This window comes from Ailuropoda melanoleuca, chromosome 6 (genome assembly GCF_002007445.2).
Source record: "Ailuropoda melanoleuca isolate Jingjing chromosome 6, ASM200744v2, whole genome shotgun sequence".
Taxonomy (NCBI): domain Eukaryota; kingdom Metazoa; phylum Chordata; class Mammalia; order Carnivora; family Ursidae; genus Ailuropoda; species Ailuropoda melanoleuca.
In genome coordinates, this window is record NC_048223.1 from 87,840,508 (window position 1) to 87,862,224 (window position 21,717).

The 21,717-nt window shown below is 59.0% G+C and overlaps 3 protein-coding genes across 5 annotated transcripts; 2 read left to right on the forward strand and 1 right to left on the reverse strand.

Annotated features, from left to right (window-relative positions):
* Positions 1-12: 12 nt before the first annotated feature.
* Positions 13-10,308, reverse strand: LOC100476290 (multimerin-2). The gene is made up of 8 exons (XM_034662803.1): positions 10,183-10,308; positions 9,597-9,654; positions 9,029-9,073; positions 2,457-2,585; positions 2,256-2,362; positions 2,074-2,154; positions 1,173-1,337; positions 13-1,018 (listed from the first exon to the last, which is right to left on the reverse strand). Coding segments are annotated over exons 4-8 (1,218 nt in total). The 5' UTR covers positions 2,459-2,585; positions 9,029-9,073; positions 9,597-9,654; positions 10,183-10,308; the 3' UTR covers positions 13-155.
* Positions 8,424-15,881, forward strand: SNCG (synuclein gamma). Of its 3 annotated transcripts, none has more exons than XM_002915382.4 (7): positions 8,424-8,627; positions 9,004-9,124; positions 11,394-11,565; positions 12,391-12,432; positions 12,776-12,903; positions 15,211-15,282; positions 15,490-15,881. In XM_002915382.4, the coding sequence occupies exons 2-7, from the start codon at positions 9,089-9,091 to the stop codon at positions 15,508-15,510; spliced, it is 471 nt and encodes a 156-aa protein (XP_002915428.2). In that variant the 5' UTR covers positions 8,424-8,627; positions 9,004-9,088; the 3' UTR covers positions 15,511-15,881. The 3 variants fall into 3 exon arrangements, with proteins under 3 accessions (XP_002915428.2, XP_034518695.1, XP_034518696.1); XM_034662804.1 differs by having other exon boundaries at positions 11,355-11,565; positions 15,490-15,879; XM_034662805.1 differs by lacking the exons at positions 8,424-8,627; positions 9,004-9,124 and adding an exon at positions 10,308-10,487 and having other exon boundaries at positions 11,355-11,565; positions 15,490-15,880.
* A 3,515-nt stretch (positions 15,882-19,396) lies between these two features.
* Positions 19,397-21,717, forward strand: ADIRF (adipogenesis regulatory factor). The gene is made up of 3 exons (XM_002915383.4): positions 19,397-19,550; positions 21,261-21,323; positions 21,525-21,717. Exons 1-3 carry the CDS (start codon positions 19,490-19,492, stop codon positions 21,626-21,628), a joined length of 228 nt encoding a protein of 75 aa, XP_002915429.1. The 5' UTR covers positions 19,397-19,489; the 3' UTR covers positions 21,629-21,717.

A 21,717-nucleotide genomic window follows, 5' to 3' on the forward strand; every position in this document is an offset into this window, starting at 1 on the left:
GCGCCCGCTCGCCCTCCGCCCGCTGCGCGTCCACCGCCCGCGACAGCGCCGCCACCGTGCCGCTCAGGGCCTGCAGGGACGAGCCGTCGCGCTGGTGCCGCTCGTCCAGGCTCACTTGCGCCTCCTCCAGGGCCCGCGTGGCGTCCCTCTGGCCCTCACGGATGACGTCCAGGTCGAAGTAGAGCTTCTGGCAGTTGCAGTCCTTTGACATACTTGATGAGGTCGGCGTGGCCGCCCTGCAGCTGCTGGAGGGTGAGGTTGAGCTCCAGCAGCTGCCGCTCCATCTCCTCCTTGTTCTCCTCCATGATCAGCGACTTCTCCATCAGGATCACCCGCAGCTCACGCAGCGCCGTGTGGTTCACCTGCAGCTCCTCCAGCTGCCGCTCCACCTTGCTGATCTGATCGAAGGTCTCATCGGACTCCGAATACAGCTCCTTGATCTCATCCACGTGCTGCGCCAGCGTGGCCCTCATGTCCGCCAGGGTGCTCTGCAACTCGGCTTCCCTGAGGCCCGCGGCCGTGTGCAGGGCCGACAGGTTCCTCTGCAGCTGGCCCAGCCTGGCCTGCAGGCTCTCCGGCTCTGGCCTGGCGCCTGCCCCTGCCGCTGCTGGGACCAGGCTGCCATTGGCCCCCACGGGCTCCTGGGCCTTAAGGAACCTCTTCAACTTGGCGTCCACGTCCGCCTCAACCTGGGCGAGGGACTGCTGCAGGGAGAGATGCTGGGCGTGCATGCGTTCCTCCACGTCCCGCCGCAGCTGCCCCACTCTCTGGGCATTCTCCTGCACCTTGCTCTCAAATTTGGCCCCAAGCTCCTGGAAGTCAGCCTTGGCCACCGTGCCCTCCTGGACCCCCTTGATGGCCTGCTGGTTGGCCTCCACATCGAGAGACAGGTTTCTCACGGCTTGGGAGAGGCTGTGCAGGCTTTGGTTGAGGGTCCTCCAAATGGGGATGAAATGCACCTGCAGGAAGGCGTCCATGTGGGGCAGTAGCACTTGCTCCAAGGATCTGCCAGGCACCCCTGCAACAGAGACACGCTTTTACCCAAGCCCTGCAGGAGCAGACCCCCCCTCCCTGGGCAAGGACTGAGGGGGGGGTCCTCTGAGATTTGGGCCTTCCTCTCGTCCCCTCCGGTATGAGCAGGCTCTTCTCAGCCCCTGGAGCCTGCCACTCACCAGGCTCTGTCTGATTTGCCTCAATGGTGGCAGCTGTGAGGTTGCTTGCCAGGGCAGTCCAGAGCCCCGGGAGGCCATCTGCCACCTGGTGAATGTCATTCTGGAGATCTCCCAGCAGGCGTTCCTGCTGCTGCATGACATTGCTGAGCTCTGCAGCTGGGTGGCCTGAAGACACATGAGAGATAAGTGTGGAGGTCTAACTCCCCAGGCCTGGGCGGATCAGGTACAGAGAAGTTAATTTCCAAGTTCAGATGGAAATATCAGGGAGGTGTGTGCTGATGTCCTCTGAGCAGGAGCTTAGCAGCCTTCAGCTCCAGAAGGGGAAATGCATGGCACCTGAGCCCTCACCCTCATCCCGGCACCCACAGCAGACATGACTAATCAATCAGCACACTTGCCTCCTCGGCTGTGTGGATATGACCTCCCCACATCATTTGAGGCAGTCCTTGTCTAAAGGTAGGAGTTCACCACATGATGAAACTCATTCGCCATCCCAAACATGGCCCAGCCTTGAAAGGCCTCACAAATGGTGCCTCTTAGTGGTTCTGTGCTGACTCTAGATCAAGGATAGTATGATGCATATGGGAGAGCTTCTTCTAGGCCATGGAATCCTGTGCCATTCAAGGGGCAGGGAAGGTGCCAGATGAAGCTTTCCTTCCCAGAAAACGCAGTCAAGGAAAAGGGTGTGTGTGCTTCGCCAGCAGGTAGTAATGGAGGGCCCTGTGACTCTGGCCTCCTTGGTGTGGGGGGAGGCAGACACAGAGCCACAGAAGGGCCCCTGCTGATTCTGGGCACAGAGTTTTCCTGAAATGGCACTGCCCTATCAGAAGAGAAAGTGCCTGGGCACGTGGGTTCTTTCTGCCTGCCTGCCCTTCCTGCACCTTCTAGGGAAGAATCATACCAGGTTCAAAGCCGACTGGCCCATCCCAAGGCTCCTGGAGGCCATCACCTAGATCTTCATGCTCAGGGATTGCTGTGGGATCTGCGGAGAGGAGGCAACAATGTTGACCCCACAGGTCAGAGTAACTGCCTGACCTCTAGGGTCAGAGGTTGGAGGGGAGGGAGCCACAGGGGAAGCCCTACCGTGGTGCTGGCAGTCAGGGCCCGCAAAGCCTGGGCAGCACCTCCAGGCCACGGAGGCCAGCACCTTCTGCTTGACCTGGTACACCGGCTTCTGTGCCATGCGATACCTGGGGAAAGAGGGGGCCAGCTTAGTGACTCCAGGATGAGTCAGCATAGGCCTCGGATGGACGGCCCTCCTTGCCCCATCCTGCCCCCACTCACATGACTTTGACTTTCTGGCAGTCCGGAGTCCCCTGTGGACATGGCTGCTGCGAGTGGACGAGGAATTTCTCTGTTTTGCAAGCAGCTACAAAGGTGACCAGCCTGGACTTCTGGTACGGGCACCAGTTACTGGAAAAACAAGCCAGAGGAGAGGGCTGCTGAGCCACACCCAGGTCCCACATGACCCTTCCTAGAGGTCAACAGTGGTGCCAGTGTCCCCCTCCCCCTGCCTCCCTGCCCCACCCAATGCCCGGGATTCTAGAATCCATTAGCCCTAGAGGGGAGCCCTCTGCATTATTCATCCCTCAGCTCCAGGACAAAAGCTCCACAAAACCCACCTGCAAGGGCACCTGCCCCACTGCCTTCCAGGAAGCCCCTCGAACAGGGGTCAGCAGAGGCTGAAGAGCACCCCCAAAATCACACAGCAAAATTACCCACAGAGCCAGGAAGGGCTCCCACTTGGTGCCCTTCTCTTGGTGCCAGGGAGAAATGCTGCTGGGGCTGGAGGGTCCTGGGTTAAAATCCTTCATCCTCGGGCTGTGTGACCTTGAGTGAGGCACTTAGGGAGCTCCCCCTTCCCCATTTCTCAGATGGAGATTATAATACCCTCCTCCAAGTGTGCGGATGAGTACCAAGGGCCTGGCTCCTGACAAGTGCTCAACGAACACCACAGCCCTACCCCGTCACCACTCACTTCTTTCCTCACCACAGACCAGGCTGCAGGGAGGGCACCTGCTCGCTGGCTGCTCCCCATTATGGCCATTATGGAAATGGGCTTTCAAACGGTTGTGGGAGAAGGCAGCTGAGCTGAGCAGTCCCTTCTCTGGGAAAGGTCCTACAGGATGGTTTGGGGGTCACATTCAGCATCCTGAACACCTGAGAGGCAGCCTCTCCATCTCTGCCCTTTACCAGTGTGTGTGGTTGCAAATCCCAGGAGCAGGGGTTCTCATGGCTGGCACCGCCCCAGCGCACTGATCTGATGGCAGGCTTGATGGGCTCAGTAGAACAGGTCAGAGGGTCCTTCACCTGCTAATCAGCTCCCAGAACGGAGCTCTCCGGAGTTGCAAGTGGCAATGACCTCCATGGCTCAGTTCCGCTCAGCACCTCTTGGGCATTGGGGGCTGGGCTAAAGCCCAGTGGCACCCAGTGCCAATATGGCAGAACAGGTCTTCCCTCCAGGGTCCCCGGGAAAAGCAGGCAATCTCAGAGGGCATGGACGGTGCCAGGACCTGGGGAGACTTTCAGAAGGAGTTGCTAATCTGGCACTAGGAGCTGTGGCAGAGGTGTATGGCCCGCTGAAATGCAGGGGAGGGGCTGCAGAGGTAAGGAGAAGCCAGGCTGGGGGGGCCTGAGTGCCAGAGGAGGAGCCGGACCGTGTCCTGAAAGCACAGAAAGTTGTGGGGGGTCTGAGCAGGGAAGTGACATGACAGGGCCACCGTGCTGGGTACAGAAAGGACAAGAAGAGGCAAGGCAGAGGTAGGTGGCTGTGTCAGGGATCCAGGTGGAAGATACTGGCAGGGGCCATGGGTGATGGCGGTGGATATGGAGAGAAATGGCCACACTTGTCAGATATTAGGAGGCAGCATTCAGGGCCTTGGAGATGGAGTGGCTATTGGGCTGGGATCTTATTCTCTGGAGCTGGCCTCTGTCCTGGGGCTACCAGGCACACAGAGATGGGGGTAGGGCAGGGGGAAGGATTGAGGGGAATTGAGTGACCATATCTGTTTTGAAAGCTGAGACACACAACCCCCCCCCCCGCAGCAAGCCTAATTTCTCACTTGGCTCCCAAAAGCCTGGCAGCCAGCTTTTACCCTCTTGGCAACAGACTGAAAAATCTTGTCAGGAAAATGACCCCACTCAAGAGGAAAAATCTAAAAAACAATAACATCAGGGCCTCCCCCAGTGAAATAGCCCAGCAGAACATATTATGAACAGAAGAGGTCAGAAAGCCCCATCCACACACCCAGCTTCCAATCAGCAGATTCTTAGTCTGTCTACTTTCAAGCAGGCAGACGTCCAAGATGACTCCTGAGAAAAATCTCTACTACAAAAGAGGGAGGTCAAAAACAAGCAATTGGAAAAAAAATCAACTTGGACGAAACCAACGCTGTGCAGAGAAGTCCCTCAAATTTGTATTAATAGCCCCAGATCTATAAGAGAAGTTACTGCATCCAAGAAAGAACAGGAAGCTATTTTAAAAATGGGATAACAGAGAACGAAAAGAACCCTTAGGAATTAAAAATATAACAGTAGAAATGCAAAAGAGACTTAATAGAAATGTTAGAGGGTAAAGTTAAAGAAATTTTCCTAAAAGAAGAGCAAAGAGAGAAAGAGAAAACAGGAGAGGAAAGATCAGAAAAATAGATCCTGGAAATCCGACATCCGAACAATGGGAGTTCAAGAAAGAGAACAGAGTGAGGGAATCATTGATGGAAAAAAAAAATCAAGCAAATATTACAGAAGTGAAGGTCTTGAACCTTCAGATTCAAAGGGCCCACAATACGATGAAAATAAACTCAATGTCATCATGAAATTTTAGAACTCTGGAAATGAAGATAATTCTATACTTTCTAGAGAGAAAAATCAAGACACACACACATACACACATCAGCACTTAGAATGGCCTTGAACCCCTCAACAGCAACACTAGAAACTAGAACACAGTGGAGAACTGCCTTCAAAATATGGAATGGGGGCACCTGGGTGGCTCAGTCAGTTAAATGTCTGACTCTTGGTTTAGGCTCAGGTCATGATCTCAGGGTTATGAGATCAAGACCCACATCGGGCTTCATTCTCCGCTCAGAGTCTGCTTGTCCCTCTCCCTCCTGCTCTGCCCCTCCCCCTGCTCGCACTTGCTCTCTCTCTCAAATAAATAAATAAATAAATAAATAAATAAATAAATAAAATCTTTTTTAAAATACAGAGGAAAATATTTCCAATTTAGAATCCTATACCCAGCTGAACTATCAATCAAAGTGAAGAGAGCAGAATAAAGACAGGGAACAAAGCCAAAGAAACAAAAAAATGAATACAGTTGTTTATTCCAAGGAAGACCAAAAACATGAAGTGTGCAGGGGACGGGGGAGGATTCATAGGTTTTTTCAAGTCTCCACTCTGAGTAGCATACATAGTTGTATAAACGTAAATACTCAAAATGACAACATGGGCGGATGATGGATAGGCAGTGCCTGTGTGTGTGCACATGCATGCACGTGCATGCATTCTTGCATGCCTATGCATGCGTGTTGGGGTTGGGGTATGGAATGGGAATGAGAGCTGAATCACAGATAATGCTACTTCCCAAGAACTAGCAATATAAACATGTTAGTTAGAGACACAGAGGTAAATGCCAAAGGATTCCCCTAAAGAGTTAAAAATCATTGCCTTTGGGGACCAGTGGGGCAGGGGCTTCTGACTGTCTCAACCAATTTTGCAGGTTTGACTCTAACCCAGAGAGTCGGCACAGCTTTCCCATAAAGGGAGAGAGAGTAAATATTTTACATGAGACGGACTACATAATTTGTAGTGTCCAATGCACAAAGAAAATGCGGAACAACAACAGAGATTAAACCAAGTGAGAGACCCTTCTGTGGGCACGCCCTGTGTGACCGGTCACATGGCCATTGAGCTGGCCCTGATTTTAAGCAAAGAATGTTCACTCAACACAGAAAGAGCAACTGCAAAAGGTCTGGACCCAGAGTTTGGGGATCAGAGGTGAGACAGTCACCTGCACAGGCTGTTCCAGGACCAGAAACTCCAGCCTCCACCCCACCCCCACCTGGGCCGCATGGAAATGTTGGAATATGGGCTCAGGCCTGGGGAAAAGTGTTTCTCTAAACCAGTGGTTCTCAGGGGGTGGGGGTGGGGGGTTAAGGGATTTCCTTCCACTGGGAGGGTGGCCGTGAGACTGGCATCTAGTGGGCAAACACCAAGTGTGCCCGCCGAACACCTCGGAATGCACACAGCACGGCCTGGCACCCCCCCCCCAGCCAAGAATTAGCCAGTTTCAAATGCCAGTAGTGCCGAGGTTGAGAAATAACCACTCAAAACAAAGTTTTGTTCATTGCTCACCCTCTGAACTGCTGTGGAGGGTCCAGAAGGCCTGTGCCCAGGCGACCTGGGTCTGGTCCAGCCTGCCAGGCAGTGACTGGGACTTTCCACCTCGAGCTCCTGGAACCGGAAGCAGTGCCGCCCACCCTTCCTGCCCAGGAACTTTCTCTCCTGATCTGCCCAAAGCTCGGGCTCTAACTATTCTCCCTGCCTACGCTCCCCCTCCCTTGGCAGCCCTATCCCCTTGGCATAGTACGGGCCACTGGCCCAGAAGCCCTGGGAACATTCCTGACCTTTGCTTTGGTTTCCTCCAGCTCCTGGCAGCCGCGTGCTGGCCCTCTGAGCCTGAGCCCCCAGCCCGGCTCGCAGAACCGCCCATTGTTCTCACGGAGACCTCTTTGCACCCTCATCTCCTGGGGCCAGCCTAGAAATGAGTGCGGGGATCCTCCAGCTGGATTTGAGCTGCCCTGGGCCTCTGACACGACCCCCACCTGAGGCTTTGCCCCAGTCAGGAGAGTGTCTGCTGGCCCCTTTGGAGCTTTTAATGGGAGCTCGGAAGCCAGGACCTCCCCCCTCCCGTACCCCTGGATTCAGGGTGACCTTGAGCAAGGCCCTTCCCCCCTCCCCAGTCCTGGAAATGTGGAGAAGATTCCCACTTCCGGCCCCTCCCTTGGGGTGGAGGGAGGGGCTACGGGGGAGGCGGAGCCAGCCTTTAGCAAGGAAAGGGCTGTGAGCCGGAGCCTCCAGCATTATGAATGTGCTGCTGCCACCGTCCACCGGGACACTTAAATGCCAATGAAGCCCACCTCTGAATGCCCCTTAAGTCTTTCTGGGGAAGGAGGATGTATTCTCAGCATCCTTGCTTTCTGGGACCTTGAATGCGGCCTTGAATATGACTACTCCGGGGGAGAATTTTGCAGGGCTTTGTCTTTGAGCTGGAAAGGGGCCTTGGCAGAGGACCCTGAGGCCGACTCAATGTCCAGCGTGGGGGTCCCTGAGTGTGCCCAGGGGCCCTGTGCTTCTGACAGCAGGAACGGGTGCAGGAGGTGCAGCCATGGCCGTGACCCGTGGCCTGGGCTCCACCCTGCTCCTGTGTGACCTCCAGCCGTGTGCGTGACTCCTCTGGGCCACGAGCGCTCAGCTGCAACAAATCACAGACGCTGCTTGTGCGCAGGCCAAGGGAAGCTGATGCTGGCGGGCAGGGCCGACAGGACGGCTGGGAGCTGCCTCCTACACTACCACCCATCTCGGGGGAAGACGGAGCAGCGGGCACCTGGGATTTGCAGCCCAGTGGATGCTCTGACCTGTCACTTAGAAGCTGGGTGGCGTCCCCCTCCCTCTGAGCCTCACAGCATGGAGAGAGCAGAGAGAGCAGCGCTGTCACCTCAACGTAGAGATGGGGCACCTTGCCCAGGGCTCAGCTTGGTCCCCCACGCAGGCTCCGTCCTGCAGGGGGCGCAAGTGCTGGCTCTGAGGAGCCCACATCCTAACCGGGGGCTCAATCCCATCCCACCAAAACCAGGGAGCATCAAAAGAGCCTCCTCCTGCGGAGTCCAAACACACATGTTGCTGGGGTCCCAGAGCCGTGGAAAGCACTCAGCCCTGCCCCGCCTCCACCCCGGGACCAAGCATCTGGCACCAAATTGTTCTGTTCGAACTTCTCCTTATAAATAGTCTAATCTGGGCCCATGTCCAGGGCCTACCAGGGCCTACCAGAAACAGGTGTGGGGGGCAAAGGCTGGCTGGGAGGCTTGGTTCCCGCGGCCAGGGGCTGAGGGCCCACCAGGCTTGTCCCTGATGCTGCGGGCCCCACCTCCCCTTCCCCCTGTTGCAGGAGGGAGGCTGGAGCAGCATTTCCGCCTCCCCCTTTACAGAGCACGGGAAGCAATCAGCCCGAGGAAGCCGAGCAGCACTTCCTTCCTTTCACACCAGCCCCTCTGGAGGCCTTGACAACCTGAGCGGGGCCTGTGGGGGCCGCAGCTTCTGGGGTGTGGGAAGGAGACCCAGCAGGCCAGCTGGGACCCCCTGGATTCCCCTGGGACCTGGGCATTCCTGGGCTGGGGCGCCCTTCTATGTACATTCGCACATGCTCCGTGCACACTGGAACCGCCGGGGGGACAGGTGAGTGAGCTCCACGGGGCAGCGCACGAGTCCCTCCCCATAGCCAAGGGGGTGTGGAGAAAGAGGAATGTCTCCTACCTTCTTCTGATCCACCTGGAACCCTGAGCCTCTCTTTTATCAAAAGGAAGCAGGCAGCGCAAAGAAAGGGGCATGGAGCTAGTGGCTTTGGGGAAGGGAGGCTTGGTTCTTGGACCTGAAATCAGAGTTGGGTGGCTGGAGTCCCCCACCAAGAATCACCCGCACCACCCAGTGCCGAGCTGGCCCGGTGGCGGGGCAGAGATGGGACCCCTCCTCCCCACTTGGCCAGCCCCTCCCTCCCTGAGAGTCCGTGAGCACTTGCTTATTCTTTCCTCTCCATGGGCGAATCTGCTTTCAGGAAAGTGTCCAACAAACACATTCACCTTGACGCGTCAGAGCTGGCTAGAACTGTCCCAGGAGAATTCACTCTGTAAGCCAACGTGATGGTGAATCTCAGCGAGCCTAATGGAAGACTCTGGGTGGGTATAAGTTGACCCCCTCTCACTCTCCAAATCCATATAAACACCCTCACCAAGCCTGGTGTGTGTGTGTGTGTGTGTGTGTATCTGGGGGGGGCAGGGGTGCAGCAAGCATACTAGGCACATCTGGGGGTCAGCGCTGCCTCTGAGTGCTCAGGGACCAGAGCATGAGCTCTGAAGTCAGACTTAGATCCTGGTTCTAGATTTCCTTAGCTGTGTGATCTTGGGGCAGCTGCTTAGTCTCTCTGAGCCTCGGGCTCCTCGGCAACCTGGGCTGTTGGGAGCACTCGCTGAGATAACACTTGGCAAGGTGACAAGCCCGAGATGGACCCTGTAAAGGACGTGCTGCTCTGACAGTGGAGGCCCCAGAGGAGGAACCCACAGGCCCAGCACTTATCAGCAGGGGGCCCCGGGCCTGGACAAATACAAGACTGGAAAATGATATCCTGGTTCGGTCCCAAGACCATCCTACCCATTTCCAGAGGGGCACTGAAGCGGAGCTCCCTGGATGCCTTGGATTCCTCCTTGTTCTGGAAATAGAGCAGAGCACCCTGTCTGCTCACTGCCTGTCCCTCAGGGCCAGCCTGAGGACCCACACCAGTCCCCCAGAGCACTCAGATAAAAATCCAGTCCCCAGGAGCGTCTGTCTTCTATGACTTATGCCAGGCCAGCCTCACCTAGGCTCAACTGTCAGTTTACTTACTTCAAAGAACAGGAGCCACTGCCAGGCCAGCTGGAAATTTCTGGAACTATTGCCCCTCATCACCCCATGCTAAGTGGTTGGTGGCAAGAAATGCTCCTGCCTGACCTCTAGGTCCATTCCCTGCCATGGGCCAGGCAGGGCACTTCCTATGGCACCCAGTCCGGGCTGCCTGGGGGTGGCCTCTCGAAGGGAGCCTGGCACCTAGCACCTCATTCAGCCTCCCAGCTGGCCCTGCAGGTAGATAATATTAGGTCATTTCACAGATGGGTAACTGAAGTCCCAAGAAACCCTGTTCTGGCTGAGCTGGGACTCAGATCCTGTACATGACCTCCCCCAAGGTCCAGGTCCTCCTTACCGTCTGCTGGGGTCCCTGCCGGTGTCCTCAGCCTCTGCCCTCCAGACCCCAGGTGGCCTTGGACTGTGTGGATCCGAGAACCCACCACCTGGGGCCTGGGCCGAGGTCCCCAGCAGCCCCCAGCCCAGGGCCCCCCCCAGGCCAAGCAGCAGTGTCAGGATCATCTTGGCAGTGGGGCAGGCTCAGCCGCAGCAAGTGACTCCACAAATTGCTGGTGAGGGTGACGTCGTCTTCGAGTTAAGTCTCAGAAGGAAAAGAAAGCACAGGACAACAAAGAGAGGAAGTGGCCTGGGCCGGCCCACCCGGTGAGCCTTGTCCGGCCCCCCCCCATCGCCCCCCCTCCACCATCCCCCACAGAGGCAGCCAACAACTCAGGCCGGTTCCTGTGCCTCAAGAGGACTTAGGTCAGGGACACTGGAGGTGTAGGACACACAGGGAGGCCGCCCCACCAAACACATCCCCATGGGAGCTAGGAGAAGAGCCCAAGCGTGGGGGTGGGGCTGCAGGAAGCGGTCGGGTCAGTCTCAGGGAACCTGTTGCCCATCCAAGCTGGTGGCCGGGAAGCGGGGGCACTTCATGCCTACTCAGCACCTTTCACCCCTGGGCTGTGGGAGCCAGCAGGTGGGCGTAGACTAGGAGAGAGAAAGGAGCTGTCCTAGGGTCGCCAGGGCATTGGGAAAGCCTTGCGGGCTCCTGTGCCCCAGTGGCCCTTGCTGGAGCCCGGGGCTGGGGGCATCCACGGGGCTGGTGAGTCACCAGGCAGCCCAGGCTGGTCTGGGAGGTTGGCCACTGTTGCCTGACAGGCCCACGTGATCCTGACCCCTGCCCTACCTGCCTCCTGTGCCTGACCCCCTCTGTCCCAGATGGATCAGACACAATACCCCGGGGCCTGAGAGACCCCAGCCAGGCGGCTGATGCCGGCAGGCAGGGCAGCCGAGGAATAAGGGGCAGGGATGGATAAGGACGCGTCCCGCCCCCTGCAGCCCCCCTCCCCGGAGGGAGGGCAGAGGGCAGGAGGGGGGCGCTGGGCAGCACGGGCCCAGGGGAGCCCGACCCCCCTGCCCCACCCCGGAGGAAGGTGAGGGCGGGCCCCCTCCCCCTCCCTCTCCGCTGCTGGCCGAGCTCCCAGCAGCCAGCCGCCGCATCATCAATATTTCATGGGCGTCAATAAGAGGCGGCGGGGACGGCGGCTGCAGCAGCATTCTCGCCAGCTCCCGCTCCAGCTCTCTGCAAGAGTCAGCCTCCCTGCCCTGCCCACCACCATGGACGTCTTCAAGAAGGGCTTCTCCATCGCCAAGGAGGGTGTGGTGGGCGCCGTGGAGAAGACCAAGCAGGGGGTGACGGAAGCGGCCGAGAAGACCAAGGAGGGGGTCATGTATGTGGGTGAGTGTGGGGGAAGCAGGGCGTGGCGGGGTGCAGCAGCCGGGAGGCTGGAGGCGGGGTGCCCAGTTTCTCAGGGCCAACCTTATCCCCCAGCCCCAGGGAGGTATTTGGGGTGGGGATGAGGACCCAGCTGTTGAGTCAGGGTCTCCAGGCCCTGGTGCACCCCCATCCCCCTGAACACCACCCTCCAAAACCCCAGTGTCTGCTTTGACCTCCTCAGGGCCCCAGGGGCTCTGGGGCAGAACAGCAAGAGGACCCTCAGCCCTCAGACACACCTGTTTGTGCACACACACACACACACACGCACGCGTGCATGAAGAGTGCATAGTTGCAACCCGGTGTCCCCCACCCCAGCACCACCTGCAGGCTCCTGGACTCAGATGAGAAGCCATGGAGAGCCTGGAGCCTGAGATGAGCGGGCAGGTGCTCAGCAGCCACGTCCCAGATCCCACCCTGTTAAGAGGGAAGGGGTGGGCAGGGGAGAGGAGCCGAGCCCCAGTGTCTTGTGCAGCCCCACCCCCTCAGCCCCTCGGAAGCTGGTGACTCAGCTCTGTCCTGCTGCTGCTTCCGAGGCCCAGGCCATACCCGGATGGGTCTGGCCCCTACCTCAGGTCTGGTCTCTCTCACCCCTGTCCTGTCCATTTCCCCTCCATCCCCTTCCCCCAGACACAGCCGGAAGCAGCCTTTGAAGGGACTGCCGGCCCCCAGACAGTCCTCACCCCCTACCAACCCCACAGCTTGTCCAGCTGTTCTGCGTGTGTTTGCCCTGACCACCACCCCCCCAACACCAGGAGGAGTAGGCTGACGCCTCCATTTCCTCCCCAGGAGTCAAGACCAAGGAGAATGTGGTGCAGAGCGTGACCTCAGGTGAGGAGCTCAGGACCAGGCCATATGAGGGCTGGGACCTCCAGGGGCTGCAATCTGGTACTGAAGACCCAAGCCCAGGGTCCTCCTTACCTCCCAACTGGGAGCCCAAGCTGTTCGTGGACCCAGACCCCCCCCCAGGCCCTGAGGCTAGACCCAGGTGGGCCCCCTGATCCTGCCATCGGCATCAGGGCTCCCCTGGAGTCAGAGAAAGGGGCAGCCGGGGGCTTCCAGTAGAGCCAGGGGTTTACATGCCCTGGGAAGGGGCTGCTCAGCCTGACTTGGGCAGGCCAGGCCCGTTCGGGGAGGGGCAGGAGGACCAAGGCCAGCCAGAGTCCTCTTGCAGTGGCTGAGAAGACCAAGGAGCAGGCCAATGCTGTGAGTGAGGCCGTGGTCACCAGCGTCAACACAGTGGCCATCAAGACGGTGGAGGAGGCGGAGAACATTGCCATCACCTCCGGAGTGGTTCGAAAGGTGAGACCTGGTCCCCGAGAGGCTCGGTGGGGCGGAGGCGTTATTGCCTCATGACACGCTGGGAAGCAGAGCCTTAGGGACCCAACTGGAAAGTGAGGCTCAAAGCCATGTCCTCTCGATGCTTGGCATTGGGGAGTTCCCACATTTCACTAGTCCTGCGGGCCCCATGCGGTGACCGGCAGCCTCCTGGGCCTTAGACACCAGGCTGGAGCTGCCAAGTCACCGCCCATGGGCCTGGAGGCCAGACTCCCTGCAGGGCCTGGTGGGCAGCCTTCACCCCCAGGAGGAACAGGGAAGCAGCGCCCCCTTGTGACAAAGCTGTGAGGGTCCTGACCCCGCCCCCCACCTTCGTGTGTGCGTGCCTGTGTGTGTGTGTGTGTATGCGCTCACGCCCGTGGGCTGACGGCTGCAGAGAGCACGGGAGCAATAGGGCACTCCCAGGAGGCGGAGGCCCCCTGCGTGAGCTGTCCCAGCACCCACCAAAGAGCAGGCTCTGCCTGAAGCATTTTACACTTATTAACTCATTTAATAGGCACAAAATCCCTGGTGGGAATGAGGCCCAGAGAGGTTAAGTAAGGCGTCCAAGGTCCCAGGGCAGCCTGGCTGCAGAGCCTGTGCTCCGACAGTTTCTGCATGAGTGCGAGGGAGAGTGGGAGCCTGGCTCATATGGGGGCAGGTACAGGCTGCTCCGGGCACCCAGCCGTGAGGACCCCTGCTTCGGGGAGTGGGTGGGGGGAAGTGGAGCCACCCAGGCACCCACTTTCAGGACCAACACAGGGTCCCCATGTCCTTGGAGCAGCCTGCTCCCTGTCCTCACCCCCAGCTCTGCCCTTTGCTAGCTGTATGACCTTGGGAAGCTATTCAACCCCGTGGCACCTCCATTACCTCATCTGTGACATGGAAGGGGGTGAGAGTGCTCGTTTCACTGTGACAATGTATGATCCTGCAGGGAAATCGCCCCCCATGAGACCATTACCCCTGGGTCATGGTGAGCACCCAACAGAAACAGGTGGCTGTATCATCGTCTGTGCCTCTGGGCAGGACCCATAGGTGTTCCAGGAGACGCCAGGCCCCTCACTCCCCCACCCCACAGTGAAAGAGGCCCTGGGGTGGGGCCAGGCTGCCACTGGGCCTCTGAGAGGGAGCCTGGGCACTCCTCTCTGGCCTTGAAGGAGGGCTGGTGAGCCCATGGAGCCACCCCAGGTCCTAGGGTGCGGTTGGCTGCCCCAAGGGAGATATTTCCTGGTGACACCTAAAAACCAGTCACAACTCCCTCTCCAGTGAACCCTAGAAGGATGCAGCACTGCCTGTCTGACAGCTCTGTCATCCCGCTGGCCTCATGCACCTGCCTTGGGGCAGCAGGACTAGGTGGGGAGCCACCTACCCTTGGCCTGGAAGGTCTGCCCCAACTCTGGCGGACACAGTTTGGTGTTCTTTTAAGCCCCAATCCACCAGGATGTCCCAGTGGTCACATGGAGATGGCAGTCCTATAGAGGTAGATGCTAGGACTGGGATCCCGGCTGATCATCCAGTCTCATCCTGCCCACAGCTGTCACTCAGTCACCCCCGAGGCAGGCCACCTTAGGCATGTGTCTGGCTGGGGGTAAGAGAGTGGGAGACAGGAAGTGGGGAGGATTGTATAACCCCTGCTTGCCTCAACCAGACCAGCTCGAGCCCAGAGCCCATCTAGGAGGCAGGGGGAGAGGAAGATGCTACTAGGGATAAGGATGGGCCCTGGAGCAAGCCGAACTTGATCCCACCAGCCCCACTGCTTTGAGCTCTGAGGCCTTGAGCTGGATACGTGGCCTCCCTGGCCTTAGGGTCGCTGTATGAACAGCGATGGCGTACCCCTCCTCCTAGGATTATTTGGGAGCTAAGTCGGACAAGGTTGTATGATCATGTGATTCGGGGACGCTGAGGGTGGGGTCAGGCCTCAGGCTTCAGGGCCACGGCCCTCCCTCACCCCAGTGTGTCCCACCCCACCAGTCCTCCTCAATGCGGAGGCCCAACCTCGGACTGGCCAGAGACTCCGCATTAGCTTGCGGGGGTAAAGCTGGGCTCCAGGATACTTGGTGCCCCCAGGAGGCTTTGGCATCATCAGGCAGAGCTCCCACTGTGGGCCCTGACGTGAGGCCCTGTCACTCCCATGGTCAGACTGGTCCTCACACGTCCTTCACCTCCTGTCGTCCACATACAGCAAGGCGAGGAGGGCCTCTGCTCATCTGTGAGGCCGGGGACGAGCCGCGGGAGCCTCTGCACGCTCCACGGGGCCCCACATCCGCTTTGCTCCCCTTTGCTCCCTCACAGGAGGACCTGCAGCAGCCTGCCCCCCCGCAGGAGGACACGGCCGCCAAAGCGGAAGAGGAAGCGGCTGAGGAGGTGAGTGCTGGGCTCCCGGAGTACACTGGCCAAGCCTGCCTCCCTCCCGGGGTCCCAGAGCCCTCAGGGCAGCCTCTTGACCTTCTGGAGCCCCCTTGGCCTGGGTGTGAGGTCCCTTCAGGGCAGAGGGGCGGAGAGGACTCCCAGCTCGGGGTGGTGGCCGGTGAGGGCTGGGGCCTGGAGCTATGTGTGGTCATTCTCCCCCAGGCCAAGAGTGGAGGAGACTAGAGGGATGCAAGTCGGCCATGGAGGCCCTGAGGAGCAGCCCTCTGCCTCGGACCCCACCCCCTCCTGGCACGTGGAGTGCCCAGCCCTGGAGAGTGACCTGGGTTGCCCATGTTCCTGCGCCCACACCCGGCCACCTGCAGGCCTGCCCTCCTAAGCTGCCTCTGACGCCTTCACCTCCTTCACTCCCTTCCTCGCGGCCTCCGCCCCCTGGCCCTTCTGACCCCACGGATGCTGCTGTGAAATTTGGTTTTTAATGATTCCAAATAAAATTCAAGTCTTCCCCCCTGGCCATATGTGCCCATGCTTCCACTCTGGGCTGCCTCATCCAGGAACAGGAGCTGGGCCAGTCAGCTGGTGGGTCTGGGAAACAGGTCTGGAGCCAGGTACCCTTTGGGCAGACCCTGGGCATTTCGGGAACCTTCTGAGAGTAGGCACTTCCTTTAGCGAGCCCACACTGTTGCCTTTTAACATGGAGGAAGCTGCCCTGCTTTTGGCTCCCCCCAGAAAACCTCCACCCCTCCTTGCAACAGATGGTAACTTTCAAAGATGTGACATCCAAGCCCCATGGCAGGACCTCTTTGAGTCCTAGTCAGCGCGGGAGGACACAACCCCACGGCTCCTCCTGCCTGCCCACCCCCGTCCCCCGCCCGGCCTCAAGCTCCCACAGCCTGAAGCTGGGCTTTCCCATCCTTCACCAGAAGTCCTGTCAAGTGTCATTAGGAAAGAGGACAGCTGAGATGCAAGAGAGTGAGACTCCACCTTGAAAGTAGTAAAAACGAGCTCCTCCCAGGGCTGAGCGCTCTACCTAATCTAATGCTCAGAACAAACTGTTGGCATGATCCCAGTTTCCCCAAGAATGAACTGCAGAACAGAGAGATTAAATAACCTTCCCAAGGGCACAGAGCAAGGCACCTCGGGGACTGGGCAGAAGCCAAGGTTGCCTGGCTCCAGACCCACCCAGTTAACTCCCATGCTCTGCTACAGCGCCCCTGACTGTGTGGACGCGGGTGCTTATGGCAGAGGCCACTCCCCCCAAGGTTTCAAAATCACCTGGGGAGCAGGCTGGCAGGTGTCCTACAGGAAGGGCAGTTGGCATCATGCCCTGGGGTCTTGTTCAGAGGCGGTAGAGGGATTCCTTTCCCTTTGGAAGCCAGACAGTCTGGGCTCAGAGCATCGAAGTGACTTGCCCCAAGCCTCCAGCGCTGGGCGTCAGAGCCAGAGTTTGAGACCACACCCAAATTCAGACACTACCGAGAGCACCACTTTCCCATCCTGCCTCAGTGGTGGGAAGCAGGGGTCAAGGCCAGCCCTGGGGGCTGGGAACCCGGTCAAGCACAGCTGAGCAGGGTTGTACCCCAGCCTGCTGGCCATGGGCATCCACTGTGCGGGAGGCAGAAAGGAGCACGAGGCTGCTGGCCCCCCAGGTCCCCAAATCCTGCCCTGGGAGGAGTGAAGGGTCTGGAAGAGGGCAGTCAGGGGTGTTAATGCTCCTGGGCCTAGAGCGGGCACACAAGCAGGCCTGTGCATGCCCAGGAGGAGTCGACCTGGGGCCTGGGTGTGCCTGAGAGCTCTTCGGACTGTGAGAGGAAGAGAGGAGGAGTCCCATAAAGTTGACAGGGGGCAGAGGACACCTGGACCCAGCCCCTGTGGACAGTGCATCACCAGGCTCCCAGTGCACTCTGCCTTTGCCAAAGGAACCTGGAAGGGTCCCTGCTGCTTCACTCCTGCCCTAGACACATTTTCAGGGCCTATTCCTGGGGTCAAATGCCAATCTAGGTTTGCCCTGTCCAGGAAGCCTGTTCCCACCCAATGGCACCTGCACTGCTCTTAGCCTTCAAAATGCCTGTTGGGGTGCCTGGGTGGCTCAGTCGGTTAGGCTAGGTGGTCTGCTCTTGATCTCAGCTCAGGTCTTGATCTCAGGGTCGTGAGTTCAAGCCCTGTGTTGAGCTCCACGATGGGCATGGAGCCGACATTAAAAAAAAAAAAAATAGACCCTCTATTACGTGCTCTGGGTTCCTGGGGCTGTGCCTGACTTGCCGACAGGAACAACTGGTCTCTCCCTATCCTGAGGAGCCCCAGGTGAATGGCTTCCTGTTGAAGCCCCCACCCCCTGCTGCACCAGTGAGTGTGGGGCACCCTTCAGCCCATTTAACCCTCACAATAGCACTTTAAGGAGATTCTGTCTCCCCAATCCGCCCATCAAGGATGCGGACATTGGGGTTCAGAGAGATGGACTTGCCCTGGGGAGTATTTGAACCCCAGAGTTATGACTGCAGTGCCTGCTGCTTTCGAGCCACTCAGCTGTCTCTAGTATCACCTGCTGGGGCTGTAGCCTCCCTGCCTTGTTCTCACGCACTGGGACTGGCACCGGCACCAAACAGCAGTAAGAGCCAGCTATGAGCTGACTGCTGTGGTCAAAAGACCCTCCTGGCAGAAGAGACTGGTGCTGCTCGTGGGAATTTGGGAGGACATGGGCGAGGCTGGGCTCCCCGGAGTCCCCGAGGCAGCAAGAAGGCAACTTCCGCTCGCCTTTGTGCTCTGGGCTTGGCCGGGCTTCGGGGCAGAAGGAGCAGGCGTGGTGACCGCTTGGTTCCTCCGTGCTCGGTGTCCCCGCCCTGGCCCGTTGGATCTCAGTACCTGTCTCTTCTACTTGCCCAGGGTTGACCTTATCTCCATTAATCCATTCTCACTGTGTGTGCGTGCTCATGCTTCCAGATACTCCACACAGTGGCTGCTGCTTGGCAGTTTACCCCCCAGCCTCTGCTCCCCCTGCCCCATATTAGAGGCAGGCATGGGCCAGCGGAGTGGACCTGGGTAGGCGGGGTCTTCCCAGGGGTCGAGGCCTGATGAGCCACGGGGTCATGCCTCTTGGCTCATTTTGCTGTACTGGGGATCCCTTGCTACCCCACTGGCTCTCAAGCCTCTAAGCCCTCTCCCAGCGCCCCTGGGTCGTCACCACATCCTGTGTGCGCCCCATCCTGGGAAAGGTGACTTCAGCCATCTGAGGCTCAGCCACTCCCTTCTTCGCTGTGTGGCCTGGGGAGCGTCCCTGCCCTCTCTGAACCTTGCCTCCTGCCCAACTCGTCGTAGGGCTCTGACGACCTAAGGTGGCGATCTCGTTGCCTGGGCCGGGTGCACACAGAGGCTCTTTCCGTTGTCCCCCTCCACTTCGGGCTGCTTCCTCCCCAGGGGCGCTTGCAAGTGACTCGCCCTCTGTGAGAGGGATTTCCTCGACTCTCTCCCCTCTGTGCCTGCCTGGTCCCAGTGGCTGAGGGACAGGTGGCCAGTCTGCAGTGTCCTGGCCAAGTGTGTGGGGACAGCCTGCTTGACGGTTGTCAGGGCTTCAGGGTTTACAGCCCACCGATGCGGATTCAAGTCCCTGCCATGTGAGTTTGGGTGAGACCTAACGCGCCCTCTGTGCTCAGTTTCTTCCTATAAACTGCTAATGATACCCATTTCACGAAGTTGTAAAGATTACACAAGAGGCTGTGAAGCTCTAGGGCAGCACCTGGCACTAGGTAAACGCTCAATAAAAGGCAGCTCTTATTAACGTCAGTTCCAGCCCTGACCCAGCGCCCACCGGATCCTCAGGGTCAGGGACGAAGGGTCGGGCCGACAGGGAGGGGGGAGGTTTGTGCGCCCCCCCTTCTATTCCAGCCCGTCTCTGGACCCCGGCCCAACCCCTCTGCAGCCCCTCACCCATCTTTAGACCCCGGTCGGGACGGCCGCTTTCCCACCACCGCCCACCGGAGGCCAGGATGTTCTCTCTGGCTGGTGGAGCCTGGAGCAGGGCCGGGTCAGTCCCCGGAGCCGTCTGCTGGGAAACGCCCCGCGCCCCCCTCTTCCCCGCCCCGCGCGGGGCGGGGCGGGCCGACCCCGGGGCGCCTTAAAAACCAGAGCTCGCGCTCCGGTCGCCGCAAGGTGAACAGACCTAACATCGCCGCGGCTACCCCAGACGACCTCGCAGAACCCCGCAGCCATGGCCAGCAAGGGCTTGCAGGACCTGAAGCAGCAAGTGCAGGGGGCGGCCCAGGAAGCGGGTGAGGACAGCGCGCGACCTGGGGCACAGGCAGGGGCACCCGGCTGGACTCGCGGAGTCAGAAGCCCCGGGCTGCGCATCCCGAAAGTCGGTGGGCGGCTCCGGTTCGGAAGGGCCCTCCCCTGAGATGCAGGGACTCGGCTGGACGCCCACCAGTTTAGGGGATGATGCCTTGAGGCAGGTGGGGGAACAGCGGTGCCCGAGGGTTCCGGGCCTGATTTGGGCATTGCCAGGAGCCAATATGAGGAGGCTGAGCGGGCGGGGACCGCCCCACCCCGATCCTGAGCGGCCCCACCGCAGTCCTTACGGGAGGGTGAAGGTCCACCGCGAAAGCGCACTGCGCACCCTGAGATCCATCTCCGCCCGCTGGGGTCTCACAGGCGCACTGGACCGGATGGGATGGTGGAAACGGCTTCCTGCCCCTGCCCCCTCCCGCGTTGTTTTGAGCCCCCCTACCTCCCCCGCCGCCCCCAAAAATAATCATTTCCTTCTAAGTTCTCACCCAGAGGGACTCCCCACCCTCACCCCAGATGGCAAGTCCCCAGCCTTGTGTCTCCACCTCCAGCTCTTTCCTCCTCAGACCTGAGGTTACACAGCTGGGGTGGGGTAGTGTAGACTGGGGCTAGGGAATTCGAGGAGACCCCTGGGCCCACCAGCTGCAGTTCCTCCAGTCCCAGCTCAGCTTCCCTCGGGACTCCAGCTCCCAATCTGTCCTGCACATATCCCAGTCAACAGACAACACCCTCTTTCACCAGTGCCCCAGGGAACCCCCACGGTTGTTCCCTTGAAACAAAAATGCTACCAGGAAGCCTGTCCAGGGACCTTTCCTTTTGGGCCTCACTTTCCCCATCTCTAAGTTGGGTGCAAAGGCTCATTCTCTGTGGCCCTGACTGGTTCTGTCATATAAGGCCCCGAGGGGGACAGGAAGGTGGAGGGGCTTTGTGAGCCACAGACCCAGGGCCTGCCTTGACCCCCCTACACCTCCCTGGCCTAGGGTCTGAGTAAAGCAGATTTTTTCCTGTTCAGCAGTAAGGATGAGTCAGATCTCTGGAGGCTGGAGCCACTTGTCTGCTCACCCAGCAGGTGGGACCCACTTGAGCCCCTGGAAACTCTTTTCACCACGGGCACCAACTCTGATCCAAAGAACATGGCCGACCTTGGAGGTGTCACCTCCCCTCTCTGGACTTCATCTCCTAATGCCTTAAGTTGCCTACCCAGGGAGGCACTAGCATCATTGCTTGTGTGCCTCTGGGGAGAGGCACAGGAGAGAAGCCGCGGTGAGAGGGCCTCTTGCAGAAGTGGAGTCCCGACCATTACAGGTGGAAAGTCAGGCATCTGGGCCAGGTTTCTGTAGGAGACATTGTGAAAGGGGGATAGGGTTCTTCCTGGGCCATGCCCAGGAGCAGCGACAGCCCAGATGCCAGCTCCAGCCTCTGTTGGGATATTTTCTCTGCAGTCTTGGAGTTGGGAAGAGAAGCAGGCCAGAGGGGAGGAGCCCAGAGTTATAAATAACTAAGAACACCCTAGAGGCATGGAAAGGGCTCCTGTGCCTTGCTGGCTGGATGGCCTTAGTCAAAGGATTTCGATGGCATTCGTCCCTTGGGCCTGTAGGACAGACTACTCTAGAGAACAGATGGGGGGTAGCAGTGGTGGGGCCCCTGTAGTCAGCAGTGTCTCAACAGGGGCTAAAGGCCACATCTCTCTGTTCCAGTGACTGCAGCAGGAGCATCGGCTCAGCAAGTGGTGGATCAGGCCACAGAAGCAGGGCAGAAAGGTCTGGTGGGCTAGTGGGCAGGAGGGTGGGCAGCCCCAGCACACTCCTCACTCTATTCAGCCCTCACCCAGAAACGCCCTCTCCTCCGGAGCCCCTCTACGCACCTTGCTTCCTGGGAACGGAGACCCAGGCCAGGCTAACCCTACAGGGCTCTGGTTCCCAGGGCCTGGCTCTCATCTGCTTTCTCTTTTCCTTCCCCAGCCATGGAGCAGGTGGCCAAGTCCACCCAGGAAACCATCGACAAGACTGCTAACCAGGCTTCTGAGACTTTCTCAGGTCTTGGGAAAAAATTAGGCTTCATGTAATGACATAGGGGAGACATGGATGCCTGCCCTCCAGGCCCTGAGCTCTGGCAGGCTCCTGGCCTGCTGCCTTATTAAAGCACTTGTTCCTA